General features: G+C 37.4%; 1 protein-coding gene across 4 annotated transcripts in view; it reads right to left on the reverse strand.

The window, feature by feature from the left end:
* Positions 1-19,145, reverse strand: part of BEND6 (BEN domain containing 6) — a 60,901-nt gene that overhangs the window by 18,379 nt on the left and 23,377 nt on the right. For all 4 annotated transcript variants that reach the window (XM_012751363.3, XM_012751364.3, XM_076003257.1 and 1 more), the window contains one exon: positions 12,381-12,558. In XM_012751363.3, the coding sequence (XP_012606817.1) occupies positions 12,381-12,558 (178 nt within the window). The remainder of the gene's footprint in view (positions 1-12,380; positions 12,559-19,145) is intronic.

Here is a 19,145-nt window from a genome sequence, read left to right on the forward strand (position 1 = left end):
GATCTAGCACCCCTTATATTTTCTTGGATAGAGCTTGAGCCCATCCTTCGAAGTGAGGTATCACAAGAACAGAAGAATAAGCTCCACATGTACTCGCCACCAAATTCGCACTAACTGATCAACACTATGGTGCTCAATGGTAGTGATACTTTCCAGGGATTAGGGGGTGGAGGAGGACAAACTCACAACTAAGGGACACGGTGAGCATTGTAGAAGGGAAGGGCATGCCTCTAATCCTCACTTGGGTGATGCAAAGTCATAAAATGTAACCAAAATGTTTGTACCCTCATAATATCCTGAAATAAAAAAAAATATTCGATTAACCAGAAGTTAATTTCATATAGTAATGGCAGAATAAATGCTTGATTTTTGGTCTATATTTGCCAGTTTTCAAAATAATGAGTTAGTTTTTTTGGATGACTATTATGTTTTTTTTCTCTTTTGAATACCATTATGAACTCATGCAGGTAAACATATACAATAAGTTTCTACCTATTGTGGTTATTGCTCTTATGGATGCTCAAACTGTGCTGCATTCGGCCAGTGGGAAGCTCTTATAGTTAGCACGTCCACATAGTCTTCCTTAATGTCCACGTTTTCGGATATGACAGATGTTCATGTAAATATCCTGCTCAAGGCTGCTGACAAATCTTATCTTGTACATTTTCCGTGCAGGATCTGGAATCAGCCATGTCTCCAAAGAATCATAGTTCCCTTTAATGGGAAATGATATTACATGACTACACCCAGTTGCTAGGAGTGCTCTTTGCTGTTGAGTTCTTGTTTCTAGGCATATTCAGGAAGCAGTATTAGGAAATATATACTATTACTTTTTTTTTTTTTTTTTGTAGAGACAGGGTCTTTCTCTGTTGCCCAGGCTGGAGTGCAGTGGCATGATCTTAGCTCATTGTAACCTCAAACTCCCAAGCTCAACTGATCCTCTTGCCTCACCCTTTGGAGTAGCTGAGACTATAAGCACGTGCCACCACCACTAGCTATAATAATTAAAAATAATTTTTTTTTGCAAAGATGGGAGTCTTGCTATGTTGCCCAGGCTGCTCTCAAACTCCTGGCCTCAAGCAATCCTCCCACCCGTGCTTTGAAATCTAAAGGGCTGGGATTACAGGCATGAGCCACTGTGCCCAGCCTATTATTACTTTCTAAAGATGAAATTCATCATGTGTTCAATTCAGTACTTCCTATTCAAATTCAGAACATGGAGTTTTAATTTAAACTGTATAGTTACGTTTTTACTGTGCCACATGGTGTGAAATGAGAACCTAACTTGGAATATCAATTTTCCTAACACCATTTGTTGAATAATTCATCCTTTTCCTGATTGACTTGCAGGACTTGCTACATAATTTGCATAATTTGCAAAAGGGTCCAGGACAAAATAAAAATGTAGGGACCCTTGTTCAAAACTTCTAAAGAATTTGAAGATGGTGACAGCAGAGCCTTAACCAGTATATGGGTCCTTCTAAGAGCAGGGTCTTGTGTGACTGGACAGGTCATACACTTAGGAAGCTGGCCATGTTGACTTGTGATAGCAAACATGATTAACAGCAAATACTTAGTGTTTACTATGTGCAAGTCTCTGTTCTGAATGTTTTACCTGTCACCCAGGTGAATACTTTTATTATTTCCATTTTAGAGATGAGAAAACTGAGGCACAAATTGGTTATATAACTTGCACAAGGTTACACAGTTAGTAGGTGGCAGAGATAGGGTTTGAACTCAGGTGGTTTGTCTCCCCAATTCCATACTCTTTACCTCTTTGCCATACTGGCTGTAGGATAGTTTCTTCATCATTTATTAGCCTCTGTTTTGGGGAGATGCATTCTGTTCCATTGATCTGCTGACTCTTGCAAATTGCTTTTAATTATTGGAACTTTATATGATTTAATGTGGATAGGTTTTGCACTTATATTCCTTTTCAGAATGTTCTTAATTCATCTTGCCTGTTTATTTTTTCAGGTTAACTTCAGAATGATTTTTAAAAATTTCAATAGGTTTAGGAGGTACACAAGTTTTGTTACATGGATGAATTGTACAATGCTGAAGTCAGGGAATTTCAGAATTTTTTTCGAATTGCTGAAAATACAAAAAGAAAACAACAACTGGTATTTTGATTGGGATTACATTCAAACTATTAGTTATTTTGGGATGAATTGGCATCTTCTCTTCCCATCTATGGATATGACATGTCTCTCTGTTTAGGTTTGTATATTTCTCAGTTGAGTTTTGTATTTTTCTTCACAAATCGCACACGATTTTTGTTAGGGTAATTAGTAGCTATTTTGTAGTTGTTTGAAATTAATGTAAATGGATTCTTTTTTTTTCCTTCTAGGAATATAACCAGACATTTCTGATATATAAGGAAATTACTGATTTTTCTGAAAGTGGTAGCCACTAGATATTGGGCATTTATTACATCCCAGGAACTTATTATTTTTTTAAATAAAATAAGTCTATAATGAAAAACAGTAGTCCTCTACCCTAATACTCATCTGTGATTATCACTCCTAGATCCCTCCACTTCCAATTCGTTTATCTGTTTCTTGTATGGTATTTACCTTCATAGTCTTAAATAATAATGTATGTAATAATATTATACATAATATTATACCTCAAATAATCATATACAACTATTTCTTAATTTTTTTCCAGATTCAGGTAATTATTTATTGACTTTCAACAATGTAGTTCTTTTTTTCCTGCCACCATTTAATTAATTAATTTTTATTTCAAAATATCAAGGGGGTACAAGAGTTTTTGTTACATGGATACTTTCTATAATGGGCTTGCAGTGTGCCCAACCCCAGGACAGTGATCATGGTACCCAATAGGAAAATTTTAACCTTCCCTCGCCCTGTAGCTGTCTTTCAACTCCTCCCCCAATCACACACACACACACACACACACACACACACACACACACACACACACAGAATCCTCACAGGTAAACATGCACCCACTTTTCTCCTTTTCTATCATCCCAGTGTATTGTAACAGGATTGCTAGTTCAATAAATATTGTGCTTACATTAATGTAGTGGTGTAATTATTATTTACAATTCCTTTCCTTTAAAGCATGATTTTTTTTTTCTTGGAGTTAAAAATTGTCTCATTTTTCAGTTAGTTAGTTAGTTTGTTTAGTTTTGCTGTTTCTTTTAGTAACGCATCTCTCAACTTCCTTTACCAGAGGTATAAAATCTCTTTTCAGTATGTTTGGATACATCATATCATCTACCAATTTCATATTTTTCTTGGACATCTCTCTCCCGTATCCCTCCATACCTGGAATAGCTACTTCCAGGCCACTGCACACACGTCATCCTGGGGCTTCCCTTCACTATCATTCCATGGGTGCCCCATGTCTCTCTCCTGAAATGGACCACTTGTTTTCTGGGTACCATGTCTTTCTCTTTCAAGATATACTCTCTCATTTTGGAGGAGCACATCCTCCATTAGCTTCTGAAAAAGAAAGCATGGAAAGAACATTTTTGAGTCTTTCTAAATGTGAAAGTACTATTATTCTACCTCTACACTTGGTTGATAACTTCGTTGGGCATAAAATTCTAGGTTTAAATCATTTGCTTTCAGAATTTTAAAGGCATTTACTAATTATGTTTAGAACTTGCAATATTTTTGATGAAAAGTCCAATACCATCCTGAGTCCTAATCCTTAGCATGTGACATGCTTGCTTTCTCTGAAAGCTTTTGGGTCTTCCCTTTGCTTCTTCTGGTGTTCTGAAATTGTTTTTTATTTATTATGCTGGACTTTTGGTAGTATCTTTAAAAAAATTTATGAAAATTTTATTGAGGGTAGACTTGATAAATTTAGAAATAAAGCCTGATTGATTATATTTAATAATCACTAATATTCATAATTTCTAATCACTATAATCAAAGGTATAATTTACTATGGGAAAATAAAGGAATATTTATCTGAAAGTGAGGTGATTATATTGTTTTTCAGTCTCAACTGATTGCTTTCATTCTAAGCTCTTGTCACAAAAAAGAGGGAAAAAAAGCATAACTATGTGAGATGGTGGACATGTCAATTTGTTTGACTATAGTAACCATTTAAATATCTATATATATTTCAAAACATCATATTGTATGCCTCAAATATATACAATTAAATTCATTAATGTTTAAACACTCAGTAAATAAATTTATTTGCATTTTTGGTGGTGTCTTTCAATCTGTAAGTTTGTGCCCTTTAGTTCTAGAAATTTATTGTATTGATTTTTTTTTTTTTTTTTTTTTTTTGAGACAGAGTCTCACTTTGTTGTCCAGGCTAGAGTGAGTGCCGTGGCGTCAGCCTAGCTCACAGCAACCTCAATCTCCTGGGCTTGAGTGATCCTTCTGCCTCAGCCTCCCGAGTAGCTGGGACTACAGGCATGCGCCACCATGCCCGGCTAATTTTTATATATATATATCAGTTGGCCAATTAATTTCTTTCTATTTATAGTAGAGACGGGGTCTCGCTCTTGCTCAGGCTGGTTTTGAACTCCTGACCTTGAGCAATCCGCCCGCCTCGGCCTCCCAAGAGCTAGGATTACAGGCGTGAGCCACAGCGCCCGGCCTGTATTGATTTTTTTTAAAATAGCTTCTCACTCTTCTTTCTTTTCTCTTTTAGGATCCTTGTCTTTGGATGTTAAACCTCCAGAACAAATACTCTATTTTTCTAATCTCTCTATTCTATTCTTTTTCTTTGTTTTCTTGGTCTAATATCTACAAGATTTTCTTAATTTAACTTCCAGACATTCTATTAAATTTCTAGGTTTTTTCCCACCTTATTCTTTGAATACTCCTGTTTTAAAATTACCCTTTTCTTGTTTCATAGATACAATATCTTCCCCTAGTGAAGTTTTATACTGCTTGCTGACTTATCTCTGTTTCCTCTGAGCTTATTTTTCTGTTTGTTTGTTTTAATAATGTCTTTTCCATATTAGAGGATTTCCTGAAATAATTACACCCCTTCCCGCAGCTGTGCCCAGTATACCTGAATTCATAGCTTTGGTTCAACCTCTTCTGAGAGAAAACCTCTGGCTTCAACTGTGGTTAAGGGCTAACAGCTAGCTGCAGGCTACATTGGAAGAATGTTCGTGAATTTGTGGTTCAAAAGGATCTTTTTTTTTTTTTTTTTGAGACAGAGTCTTGCTTTGTTGTCCAGGCTAGAGTGAGTGCCGTGGCGTCAGCCTAGCTCACAGCAACCTCACACTCCTGGGCTCGAGCGATCCTTCTGTCTCAGCCTCCCGAGTAGCTGGGACTACAGGCATGCGCCACCACGCCCGGCTAATTTTTTCTATATATATTAGTTGGCCAATTAGTTTCTTTCTATTTATAGTAGAGACGGGGTCTCGCTCTTGCTCAGGCTGGTTTCGAACTCCCGACCTCGAGCAATCCGCCCGCCTCGGCCTCCCAGAGAGCTAGGATTACAGGCGTGAGCCACCGCGCCCGGCCAAAAGGATCTTTATGTAGGTCTTTCAATGACTCCTTCAGTTTTCACACTACCAGCACTACCATAATCCTTTTGACAGGTACAATACCTGAAGCTTTTTGCTTTTGGTGTGATTTGGCTTATTTGTTTTTAATTTCTCTACCTCTGTCCTCTGCCCACCCACATCACAGACAATGAACGTTCAGCTTTTTCAGATTAAGAGTCAGTCACGACTCATCCATCTGCTTTTCAGTTTCTAAAATTTTATTGGTATCTTTTATCTGTTGTAGTCTTTTCTTGAGTTTTCCTGGTTCTTGTGATTTTATGCATTTTAACTTTATTTTTGTTGGGTTTCAAGAGAGGAGGGAGATTCACACATATTTAACTTAAGCTTTCTCACGTAGATAAATGAATCTGGGCAAAACTTACTGAATTTTTTTTTTTTTTTTTGGTCAGTTCAGCCTATTTTTCAATAAGTTTTATTTTGTTTTTATTAAATAATTGACTCATAATAATGATACAAATTTATGAGGTACAGAGTTATGTTTCAATATGTATTACATTGTGAATTGATCAAATCAGGGTAATTAGTATATTAATTGCCTCAAACACTTGTCATGTCTTTGTGGTGAGAGAGAACATTCAAAATTCTCTCTTCTAGCTATTTTGAAGTATACAATACGTTATTGTTGACTACAGTCCCCCTACTCTGCAATAGAACACCAGAACTTATTCCTTCTATCTATCTATAAATTTGTATCTGTTGACCAGCCTCTCCCTGTCTTCTTCTCCCCCTAACTCTCCCCAGCCTCTGGTAACCACCATTCTGTTCTCTAATTTTAGGAGATCAACTTTTTAGATTCCACATATGAGTGAGATCATTCAGTATTTGTCTTTCTGTGCCTGGCTTATTTCACTTAACATAATGTCCTCTGGGTTCATCCATATTGTCAAAATGAGAGGATTTATCCTTTTTTGTGGTAAAATAGTATTCCATTGTGTATATATATCACGTTTTCTTTATCCATTCATCCGCTGATGGACACTTAGGTTGATTCCACATCTTGGCTACTGTAAATAGTCCTGCAATAAACACAAGAGTGCAGATATCTCTTCCACATACTGATTTCATTTCTTTTGGATATATACCCAGTAGTGATATTGCTGGATCATATGGTAGTTCTATTTTTTAATTTTTTTTAAGGAACCTCTATACTGTTGTCCATAATGGTTGTACTAATTTATATTCCCACCCACAGTGTATAAGAGTTCCCCTTTCTCCACATCCTCACCAGCATTTGTTATTCTTTGCCTTTTTGATAATAGCCTTCCTAACTGGGGTGCGGAAATATCTCATTGTGGTTTTGATTTGCACTTCTCTGATGATTAGTGATGTTGAGCATTTTTCATATACCTGTTAGCCATTTCTGTGTCTTCTTTTGAGAAATGTCTATTCAGATATTTTGCCTATTTTTCAGTCAGATTATTATTATTATTTGCTATGGAGTTGTTTGAGTTCCTTATATATTCTGAATATTAACCCCTTGTCATATGCATAGTTTACGAAGATTTTCTCCTATCCTGTAGGTTGTCCCTTTACTTTGTTGATTGCTTTCTTTGCTGTGCAGCTTTTTAGCTTGATGCAATCCTATTTGTCAGTTTTTGGTTTTCTTGCCTATACTTTTGAGGTCTTATTCAAAAAATCCTTGCCAAGACCAATGTCATGAAGCATTTCCTCTATGTTTTCTTCTAGTTGTTTTTATAGTTTCAGGTCTTATATTTAAGTCTTTAACCCATTTTTATTTGATTTTTGTTTATTATGAGAAATAGAAATCTAAAAACATACTGATTTTTGGATCTTTACTGAAATCTTATTAGTTACAGGAGTCAAGTTTTTGGCTGATGGTTTGTTTTTCCTAAACATTCATTCTCTATAAATAATGATATGTTAATACCTCTGTACAAGAGATAATTACCTATTTCCTTTTACGTCTTATTGTGATAGTCAGTTGTAGCCCTCAAGATATGTTTCAAATGCTTAACACACACACCCAGCACACACACATCTGCTGTTCTGAATGTCTAGAATGGTGTTTATATATTCTGCCATTTTATTTATTTATTTATTTTTTTTGAGAAAGAGACTCACTTTGTTGCCCGGGCTAGAGTTCCGTGGCATCAGCCTAGCTCACAGCAACCTCAAACTCCTGGGCTCAAGCCTCCCGAGTAGCTGGGACTATAGGCATGCACCGCCATGCCCAGCTAATTAATTTACATAGATAGATAGATAGATAGATAGATAGATAGATAGATAGATAGATTTTTAGTTGTCCAGCTAATTCCTTTCTATTTTTTCTTAGTAGAGACAGGGTCTCGCTCTTGCTCAGGCTGGTCTCCAACTCCTGAGCTCAAAGGATCTGCCCCGCATCGGCCTCCCACAGTGTTAGGATTACAGGCGTGAGCCACCCTGCCAGGCAGCCCTGATTCTTAGTTCAAAGAGTTATTACGAACACTGTTGCAAACAAGATAAATAACCAACATACAGTCTTCTCTCAGGCCTCTTTCTTATTAAGATTACATATGAAATTTCAACTTCCCAGTACCTGTGTAGTTTTCAACTATAGTTTCACAACTATGGCCATGCTATTTAAAATTAAAAATGATCCCCTCTCCCTCAAATCCCAATCCTTTTATATGGCCCCTATTTTTTCCATAGCTCTTATCACCATCTAACAAATTCTATAATTTTCTTAATTATTTTTTGTGGTTTTTAACCATCTCCACCTGCTCCACACACTAGAATTTAAGCTCCATGGAAGCAGGCATCTTTGTCTGTTTTGTCCATTGATTTTTTTTCTAGGCACTTAGAACAGTGCCTGTCATATAGTAGGAACTTATAAATATTTTCTATAAATTATAGTAATAATTTTAATTATAAATATTTACTAAATGCAAGAATGAACACTACGGTGGCAGTAACATGTTCCTGACTTTTCCTATTGCCTGAAGTCCAGCCAATAGCCAACTTTTCTACTTGGTTCCTAGGGTTACATTCTAGTGAGTGTCTATGGAGTGGGGGGATGGGGAGGCAGAAGATAGTAAACATGTAACAGATTATATAGAGTTGTAAACAACAAAAAGAAAACAAAGCATTGGGGAGGAGAATAAAAATGTTGGGAGGAGAGGGGTTGAAATTTTAGATGAGAGGTGGATCTGGGAAAAGATGAATTTGGAGTGAAGACTTGAACAGAAGTGAGGGTTCAAGCCATATGGACAACTAAAAGAAGAACACTCTAGGCAGAGGGAATGGCAAGTATGAAGACAGTGAAGTTAAGATCACACCCGATGTCTTCTGAGGGAAAGCAAGTGGCCCAGTGTGTCTGGATCTCAGAGAACGAGAGGAAGAGGAGTAGAAAACAAGGCCAGAGAGGTAAGTGAAGGAGAAGTGGCCAGATTATGTAAGGATTCAAAGATCATAAAAAGGACTTTAGTTTTTACCCTGAGTGAAGTGGAAATCCACTGGCAGGTTTTGAGCAGAGGAGGACATGAACCGACTTATATTTAACAGGATCATTCTTACTGCTGTGTTGAGAACCGACTGCACAGGAGCAAGAGCAGAAGTAGGGACACCAGTTAGAATGTCGCCATAGTTATCTAGGCAAGAGATAATGGCGGCTTGGAACAGAGTGGCAGTTGTAGAGGTGGTGAGAGGGATTGAGTTCCAGAAATACTTTGAAGGTAAAGCCAGTAGGATTTGCTAATGGACTGAGTGTGGAGTGTAAAAGAAACATAGAAATAGAAGATAACATCATAGTTTTTGGCCTTAGGAACTTGAACAATGAAGTTAGCATTAGCCAAGATAAGGAAGAAGAAAAGCAACAGATCGAGGGAGTTCAGAAGTGTGGTTTGGAACATGTTAGTCTGGGATGCCTATCAGTCATGACAAGAACCCAGTTGGACAATAAGTTGGAGAGGTCCAGGTAAGAAAGAAATCTGAGAATCATAGCTCATTGATGGGCCTTAACAGCATATGATTGGATAGAGCCAATGCACATAGAAAGGAAAGAAGTCCAAGAACTGAGCCAGGGGCATCATCAAATATTTAGAGGATGGGATGATAAATCAGCTAAGTGAACTGAGATGAAAGAAAAGACCAGCCATGCAGGAGAAAAACTGGAGAATGTGGTGTCTGGAAGCCACGTGAAGAAACTTTTTCAAGGAAAGAGTTGCTCAAATGTATCAAAATGTTGGTAGCAGGCACTTAAGATGACAACTGAGAAATGACCATTGAGGTTAGCAGCATGGAATGTTATACACTGAACTGTGTCCCCTCCAAAAAAGATATGTTGGAGTCTTAACCCCTAGCACCTCAGAATGTGACCTTATTTGGAGATACGGTTTTTACAGATATAATCGAGCTGAAATGAAGTCATCAGGGTGAGCCCTAATATAATATGACTGATGTCCTTACAAAAATGGAGAAGTTTAGACACAGAGAGAGACAAGCACACAGGGAGAACACCACATGAAGACTGGAATTATGCTGCCTTATCCAAGGAAAACCATAAGCTAGGAGAGGCCTGAACCATCCTTCCTTAGCACTTTGACCGGGAGCATGGCCCTGCTGACACCTTGATTTTGGAATTCCAGTCTCCAGAAAAGTGAGACAACAACTTTCTGTTATTGAAGCCACCCAGTTTGTGATACTTTGTCACTGCAGCCCTAGCAAGCGAATGCATGGAGATTACTGATGATCATGAGAAGAGAGATTATAATGGAATTGAAAGGACCTGATTGGAGTAGGATCTAGAGAGAATAATGGGGGAGAAATGAAAGGGAGTATGTACAGTCAAGTCTTTTAAGGAGTTTTTCTATAAAGGGAGAGTAATAGGGCAGAAGGTGGAGAAGCAAATGGCCTGAAAGAGGGTCTTTTTTTTTTTTAATGGAAAAATAACAGTATGTCTGAGACTAATAGGAATGATTCATCAGAAAAGGAAAATTTGATCTTGCAGGAGACAGGGGTAGAATCTCTGGAACAATGTTTTTGATTAGGCTAAAGGAGATGGGATCTGGCACACTGGTAGAGAGATTGTCTTTGACTACCCAGAAGATTGGGTCATTCATGAATAACAGGAGAGGAAGTGGAGCATACAAGCAAGGAGCAGGAAAATGGCAGTGACTTCATATCCTTCAGTTTCTCAATGGAGTAGAAAGCAAAGTCATCCACTGAGAGTGAAGATAAGGGAGGAGGTGTTAGGAGTTGGCAGAGAGAGAAGCAAATGAAACGGCACTCCAGGAGTGTGGGAGAGAGAAGAAACTGGTCATAGTAAGTGATTCTTTTCATATGCAATAGAATGTGATTTGATACTCTTTATTTAGAATTTTCTCACCTTATTTATAATAAAAATTGGTCTACAATTTGTGTGTGTGTGGGAGGTTATGTGTCAGGCTCTAGTGTTATAAAAACAGAGATGATAACACTAATAACTGCCATTACTCTTATGCCAGGCACTGGAAAGCATTTCTTCTAATTATTCCATTTAATCGTTGTAGCAACAAGGAAATGATATATTGCCCTCACCTTTTGGATGAGGAAATTGCAGCCAGGGTGAGGGTACAGCAAAATGACATGGCCAAAGTTGTAAAGCTTGTAAACAGAGTTGAGATGCAAAAAATGTTTATATTAATAACTCCAAGATCTATACTTTGAACCAGCAATTTACGCTAACTTTATAAACTAGTTTTTCATCTTACTCTACGTTCTGGAACAGGTTATATAAAAATAGGAATTATCTGTTCTTTGGAAATCATAAAAACCTCACCAGGAGAAAACATCAGTTTTTAATATGTAATATTTTAAAGTGAGGAAATAAAGAGGTAACAACAATGGAATAAACATCTTTCCACTTACATGTAGCTATTTCTACTTAAAACCATGAAACCTTTAATTTAATAAATATTCTTGGGAAATCCAGTGACCCATTATTGCTTTGTCAACCTCATGCATGACCATGTTCTATCTGCCTCGTGTCATTGTTCTGTCTCCAAAAATACCATGAAACTGTGTTATCTTTATAGCTATCATTTCAGTGTAGGTTGCTACCATGCTGTTCTGGATGACTGCACTACCTCTCTGATGGTTCTTCACTGTCTTTCTTGTATCACTTGCACCCATTCTGTACACAGCAGCCAGAGGGATCTATTTGCAAAATGTTCTGTGTATTTGCTGTTTTACAACAGAGTGCTGCTCAACACAGGACATAATTATCAAATACTCAGCTGTACAAAATAATGCATGGTGCTTAACCACAAACAGAAAGCATAATTTTTGAAAAATAAATACTTAAACACAACATACGATTCTACAAAAAGGCATTAAGCCAAGTGGTTCTGAATTTGCTTGTGCTGATTTTTCTTATTTCTATGTTTCCAATGGAATGCAATTATTTTCCCAAATCACACCTCCCAATGCAAAAGCTAAAATGTAATATACGGAATCATTGATTCCAGTGGCTTCATAATGGATCTGAACGAGTCCCCTTTTCTAGCGCTTTCTCTAGCAGAGAGGAGTGAGATTCAATACATAATGAATGCCTGGACACACTTGCTCTGTTTTGCTAATCTTTTCTCTCTAGGGCCTGTGAGTGGCCTGTATTAAATGCTCAATAAATATCTGTTGAACATTATTAAATGAATGCAATAGCTGGTATTCTGTAGGAGAATCTAAAAATTTTTGAGCAGTAAACTAGATGCTCCAATAGAGTGCTTCTATATTTAAATTATATAATCATATGATTTTTCTAAAAATCATGTGATTTTTGAGCTCTCTTGGGATATTGATTTTGTTTCATTGAGAGCTGATTTGCAATGCTTTTCGCTGGTCACGTACCTTCCCATTCATCTAAAATGTCAATTTTCTCAAAGTTTACCTTGAAGCATGACCAAAGACTGTCGAAGTCGGCTGTTTTCTTTTCGGGTGTTTGTTAGTTTTTCTTTGAGGCTTTTTATTTTGGCGCACAATTCCTCCTTCGACAATTCTGCTAAAGGCTCTTCATCCTCACTGGAGATCTCACCGGGCAGAAAGGCATTTCCTGAATACGGGTCTCTCTAAAATATAAGGCAGGCACAATAAAAAAAAAAGCTTCATAGCATCTTTAATGGCTTATGCCATGTTCTGTATGTTGAAGAGACTTAGTCAGACCTGCAAACTCTTGTTCTCACAGGCACTTCCTGCTACTGATCTAGTGTTCTCCAGTGGAACTCAGGGTAGGGAAGAACAAAATTTCATGCACATGTGCCTCTTGCAAAGCAGAAATCAGGATTCTCTGACTTTCTGCTTGATTTCAGTGAAAAAATACAAAGTAGAAAATTAGTATAACAGTAGAAGCAATAAGACCATCATTCAAATCTGGGCTGCTCTGATATGCAGCCTGATCTTTTAGCAGAATCCTTCACTTTCATCTGTGAATACACACAGACAAAATTATTTTAAAAAACAGGAAAACTTATCAAGATGGAAGGTTATAAAAAAGTTATTGCTACTAAATACCAGCTACAAACTAGTATTCAAAAGGACACCATTTATTAAAAGTCAGGACAGTAGTTATCTGTGGGGGTGGGAGTTGTAAGGTAGTAGCTGACAAGGGGAGTGAGTGATGGAATCTTCTAGGGTGCTGTGATGTTCTATTTTTTTTATATGGGCATGTTTAGTTTATGATATTTCATCAAGCTGTACATTTTGATATGTGCACTCTTCTGTATATATATTACACTTCTTAAAATGAAAAACTCCAGAAAGTAAATTTTTATAGCTTCTCTCGACAGTTTCTAATCTCAAGAGCCTAAATATTCTGTATTTATGTTTAAACCCCAAGAACAGATGCCATTAACACATAACAAAAGATGTGCAAGCTCTGTATGAAAAAACTAAAAAAACTTGACTGAAAGACACCAAAGATGTGTCTAAGTTAATGCAAGAAGACATCATGTTCAGGGATAAGAAGCCTTAGTTTAAAAAAATTAACTATTCAAAAATTGAGCCATAGCATTAATACAATTCCAATAAAAATCCACAAAGATTTTCTGGTAACTTAATAAGTTGGTTCTAAAATTTATTTGGAAGAACAAAAGGCCAATAATATCAAATCAATCCTGGAGAAGCATAAAAAACAAGATCTTTTTTCACAAATACAAAGGCTTATTAAAAATCTAGAGCAATTAAAACAGTATGGTGTTGGTACAGGGATAGACAACATGACCAAGAAACAGAACAGAGAGGCCCAAAATAGCTGCAGTAGGCCGGGTGCGGTGGGGTGGCTCACGCCTGTAATCCTAGCACTTTGGGAGGCCGAGGCGGGCGGATTGCTCAAGGTCAGGAGTTCGAAACCAGCCTGAGCGAGACCCCGTCTCTACCAAAAATAGAAATAAATTAATTGACCAACTAAAAATATATATACAAAAAATTAGCCGGGCATGGTGGCGCATGCCTGTAGTCCCAGCTACTCGGGAGGCTGAGGCAGTAGGATCGCTGAGCCCCGGAGATTGAGGTTGCTGTGAGCCAGGCTGACGCCACGGCACTCACTCTAGCCTGGGCAACAAAGTGAGACTCTGTCTCAAAAAAAAAAAAAAAAATAGCTGCAGTCACATAAGAAACTTTGACAGATGACAGAAGAGACAAAGCGGCTCACAAGGGAAATAAGATTTGTTTAACAAATGAAGCTGGAGAAATTAACCATTTGGGGAAAAAATTAAAGAAAATAGATCCCTTATAAACACACACCCTTTCAGAGGGATTAAGAATTTAAACATCAAAAGCAAAACTTTAAGTTTTGCAAGAAATTATAAGTGTATATATATATATGTTGAACTTGAAGCAGGAAAGAGTTTCTTAGACATAAAATGACTGGTCATAATAGAAAAGATTAACAAATTTAACTAAATTAAAATTAAGAATCTTTGTTCTTTAAGGCACATTAAAGAAAGTGAAAAGACACATCACAAGGGGTGGAAGATATTTGCAATACTGTTAACAGACAAATCAATAAGGAAAAATAAACTAGCAACTCAATAGAAAAACGGCCAAATGACATGAACAAGAATTTTACAGAATGGAAAACACATATGGTTAATAAGTATACAAGGAGATGTTCAATCTCATTAGTAATCAGGGAAAAGAAAATTGAGATCACAGTGAGATATCACTTTGGGCAAAAAATTAAGGAGTTTGACAAAACTAGGAATGGAGTGGATGTTGATCAATAGAATTTCTCGTATATTGCTGGTGGGAATGTAATTTGACATAACTACTTTGGAAAACATTTTGATATTATCTTATAAAGATAATATCACCTACTCTCTGATCTTTTAATTGATTCCTAGGTCTATACATAAGAAAAACTTTTAGTATGGAAGGAAATATGTCCAAAACTTTCAATAGCAACATGGTTCATAATGGCAAAAACCTGAAAACAACCCAAATGCTCACTGACAGGACAATGGGTAAATGAATTATGTTAGAGTCATTCAATGAGTTCTTTACACAGCACTAATAGAGAATAAATTATAGCCATAATGAATTAATTTTAGTAAAATGTTGAGTGAAAAAAGCAAGTTCCAGAAGTAAACATATAATACAGTATACATTTTGTAAAGTTTAAGAATAAAACTAATGATATATTATTTAGATACATATATTTTACATATAAAATATGTTCTATAATATACAATATATCAATATATATTTATTTAGAAAGATATAGTTAGTTGTGTATATATAGATATTTTAATAAAATTTAAAAAACAAGTAAATTACACACAAATTGAATATGATTACCTTTAGAGTGAGGCAGGCAGAGGATGGGGAAGGGGAGGAGTTCATAGGTAGGTATAAGTCACAGTAAATACAATATAAATTTTGGAATGAGCATCAGCCTATTGGAGTTCATTATATTTTTTTTTTTTTTTTTTTTTTGAGACAGAGTCTCACTTTGTTGCCCAGGCTAGAGTGAGTGCCATGGCGTCAGCCTAGCTCACAGCAACCTCAAACTCCTGGGCTCGAGTGATCCTTCTGCCTCAGCCTCCCGGGTAGCTGGGACTACAGGCATGTGCCACTATGCCCGGCTAATTTTTTTTTTTATATATATATATCAGTTGGCCAATTAATTTCTTTCTGTTTATAGTAGAGACGGGGTCTCGCTCTTGCTCAGGCTGGTTTTGAACTCCTGACCTCGAGCAATCCGCCCGCCTCAGCCTCCCAAGAGCTAGGATTACAGGCGTGAGCCACAGCGCCCGGCCTCATTATATTTTTTAATAAAAAAACTTGATATGAGACAATAGAGAGAGAGCATCTATTATATTGCATTGCACATAGTGGATATTTAATTATAATTATTATTGTGTTGGGATACAATATATTTTCCTTTATAATCCATCTCCTTTCTCCATTTCTCTCCCTACTCCCCATTCATAGCCTCTCTGTTGAAACTGTAGTAGGAGGCCCAGTTGAGGGTTTATTCCATCAGAGAAAGGGGAGAGCAACTCACCTCGAAAAAAGCGTTCATGTTTACCTTTTAGTTTTAAAAAATAGTTTTTAAGGTCAATAGCGAGACAATACTTTGAAAATTCAAGCTTTTAAGTCATAAAACCCAAGCCGCGTTGAGATGGAAAAGAATGTTCTCAAACTACCAAGCTGGTCTTTAAATATATATAAATTCAAACCTGGAAAATTGGAGTACAGAGTGAAATTTATAAGGCTCCAAGCCCAGAAGTCTGAAGCTTAAAGTTTAAAAAAATAAACCAGAGAGTAGAAGAGATAAGCTATGACATGAAGAAAGCTACCGCTGCACAGGAAAAGACAAGACATTCTGGTGCTCAGAGGTGGAGCCTGGGGAATAAAGAACCAGATGGCAAGAAATCAGATTTAAATGTCTGCTCTTCCTGCCCCTGCCCTTTGTGGGGAAGGGAGATGGATTGCAGGGGTGGAGGTATGTGATAGGAACATTCAGATAGATGGGGGACAATCCCAGAGCAGCAGGGCTGGCTCTTTGCTTAGTGCATTCTAAGCTCCCTAAAGAGACCCCATGTCCAGCATAATGTGAGGGCAACATGATGTTTCTCCCGGCCATAGATCAGAAATGGCCAAATTGAGCTGGACATGCACCTGTAGTCCCAGTTACTAGGGAGGCTGAGGTGAGAGGATCGCTTGAACCCAGGAGTTTGAGTCCAGCCTAGGCAACATGGTGAGACTCCTACTTCAAAAAACAAACAAACAAAAGAAATGGCCGGTTCGGTGTCCAGACAGACAGACCAGAAACAGCATCCAGACTCCCCAGGGGTTATGCAAAGCAGCTAGAGAATCCCAATGGTCCCTTCTGCCCCAGCCAGAAGACAGGTAAGTGCCGGGGGAACAGATAAAATGGAAACAGCCTTAGTATGTAAACAGAGGGACCAGAGAATGCCAGGACCTAATAGAACATGGCAGTGGATGACAGGATGGCAAACTGCAGCAGCAGGTGCCAATAGAATCCTCAAAGGACCTGGAAGGATTGGCTCAACAGTAGCACTAATAGATATCAGTGACCAGGCAGGAAACGCACAACCTCAGCAGGGGACCAGATATCACTCCCCAGATGCTGACCTGGTATGTAAGACTCCTCAAAACTTGGATCACTTCCCAGGAAAAAAAGTAGAAAGTGGAAGAAGGTAAGAATCTAGAACTGATTAAGGCTTAAATCCTGAAGAGATTGAAATAATAATAATATTAGCTCAAAGGTTCTATTTTAAATTAGAAAACTGTAATTCATTGTGAATGAACAAGTTTAAGCTTTTTTTTTTCTGTCTTATCAAGCAAGAATAGAGAACCAAAACCCAGATGAGGTCAGCTATAGAAAGTACAATTACATTTTTATATAATTTGTATTGTGCAAATTCAACCTTTATGTTATAAATATGCAAATATATAATATGTATATATTTCATTGTTATATATGTGTTTTTATATATATATGTAACACATATGTTAATAATAGTAATGAAAATTACTAATATCATATGTGGGCAAATAGCTAATACATTAGATATATAAATTCTAAAGAAAAAATAATGTATTTATTAAATAGAAAGAAAGAAAAATTTTTTTTTTTTTTGAGACAGGGTCTCACTTTGTTGCCCAGGCTAGAGTGAGTGCCGTGGCGTCAGCCTAGCTCACAGCAACCTCAAACTCCTGGGCTCAAGCAGTCCTCCTGCCTCAGCCTCCTGAGTAGCTGGGACTACAGGCATGCACCACCATACCTGGCTAATTTTTTCTATATATATTAGTTGGCCAATTAATTTCTTTCTATTTATAGTAGAGACGGGGCCTTGCTCTTGCTCAGGCTGGTTTCGAACTCCTGACTTCAAGCAATCCGCCCGCCTCAGCCTCCCGGAGTGCTAGGATTACAGGCGTGAGCCACCGCGCCTGGCCGAAAGAAAGAAAATTTTAAAAACTGAAGAATGCCTTCTGAGACCATAATTCTATGAGTAGCAATTGGAAAAAATTATAATTTATGGTTTAGTTCTTGCTAGCAAGTTTTAACAAGTTACTAAAAGAATGAAAGGAAATCAGAAGAAAGCTAATTCATTTGTAAGGATCAAAGGAAGGAAATAAAGTTAACAGATAAATATTAGATTGGGAGAATATATCTGTAATATCTCAAATCATAAGAGACTAATTTCTACAATAGATAAGGTATTTGTGCAAATGAATAAGAATAGAAGAGAACAGGGAGGCCACCAAAATAAATTTAAAAATCCAACAGGTCAGGTGCAGTGGCTAACACCCGTCATCCCAGCAATTTGGGAGGCTGAGGTGGGAGGATTGCTTGAGGCCAGGAGTTCCATTCCAGACCAGCATAGCGAGAAGCTGTTTCTACAGAAAATATAGTAACCTTGACACTTGTACCCCCATAATATGCTAAAATAAAAAAAAAATAAATAAATAATCAAAAAAGAAAATAAAAAAGAATTAGCCAACGCTGGTGGCGCATGCCTGTAGTCTTAGCTATTCAGGAGGCTGAGGCAGGAGGATCACTTGAGCCCAAGAGATCAAGCTTGCAATGAGCTATGATAACACCACTGTACCCCAGCCTTGGCAACAGAGTGAGTCCCTGTCTCCAAAACAAATAAACAAACAAACAAACAACCCAAACAACAACCAAAAAAAGCCCAACAGAAAAGACGAGAACCCAATAGAAAAAAATGGACAATGGCAGAGACTACTAGCTATCTCCAGGTATCTGTTACTCCATTCTTCTATAGTACAGTAACAGATTTTTAGCTGGGCCCATAGCTGTTACCTAAAGACTTCCTTTCCAGTGTGGCTATGTGACTAAGTCCCCATCAATAGGATCTGAGAGGAAGCGATGTATAACACTACTGGTTCAGAAGCTTAAAGAAATAGGCATGCCTTCCCCTGCCTGTATTCTCCTCTTTCTGTTGGCATGATGGGAGACCGGAGGTAGAGGTTGTGTGTTGAAGAGTATAGATGAACAAGGTAAGAGGCATCCTCAACATTTGAATTTTTTTTTAAACTACGGAGCTAGCCTAGCAACCATAGACTGCTCTTACTATTACATAAGAAGAAAATAAACTTCCATCCTATATAAGCCACTGTTATGTTATTTGGGTCTCTGTTACAGAGTTTGCAATATGTATCATAA

This window comes from Microcebus murinus, chromosome 5 (assembly GCF_040939455.1).
Source record: "Microcebus murinus isolate Inina chromosome 5, M.murinus_Inina_mat1.0, whole genome shotgun sequence".
NCBI lineage: Eukaryota > Metazoa > Chordata > Mammalia > Primates > Cheirogaleidae > Microcebus > Microcebus murinus.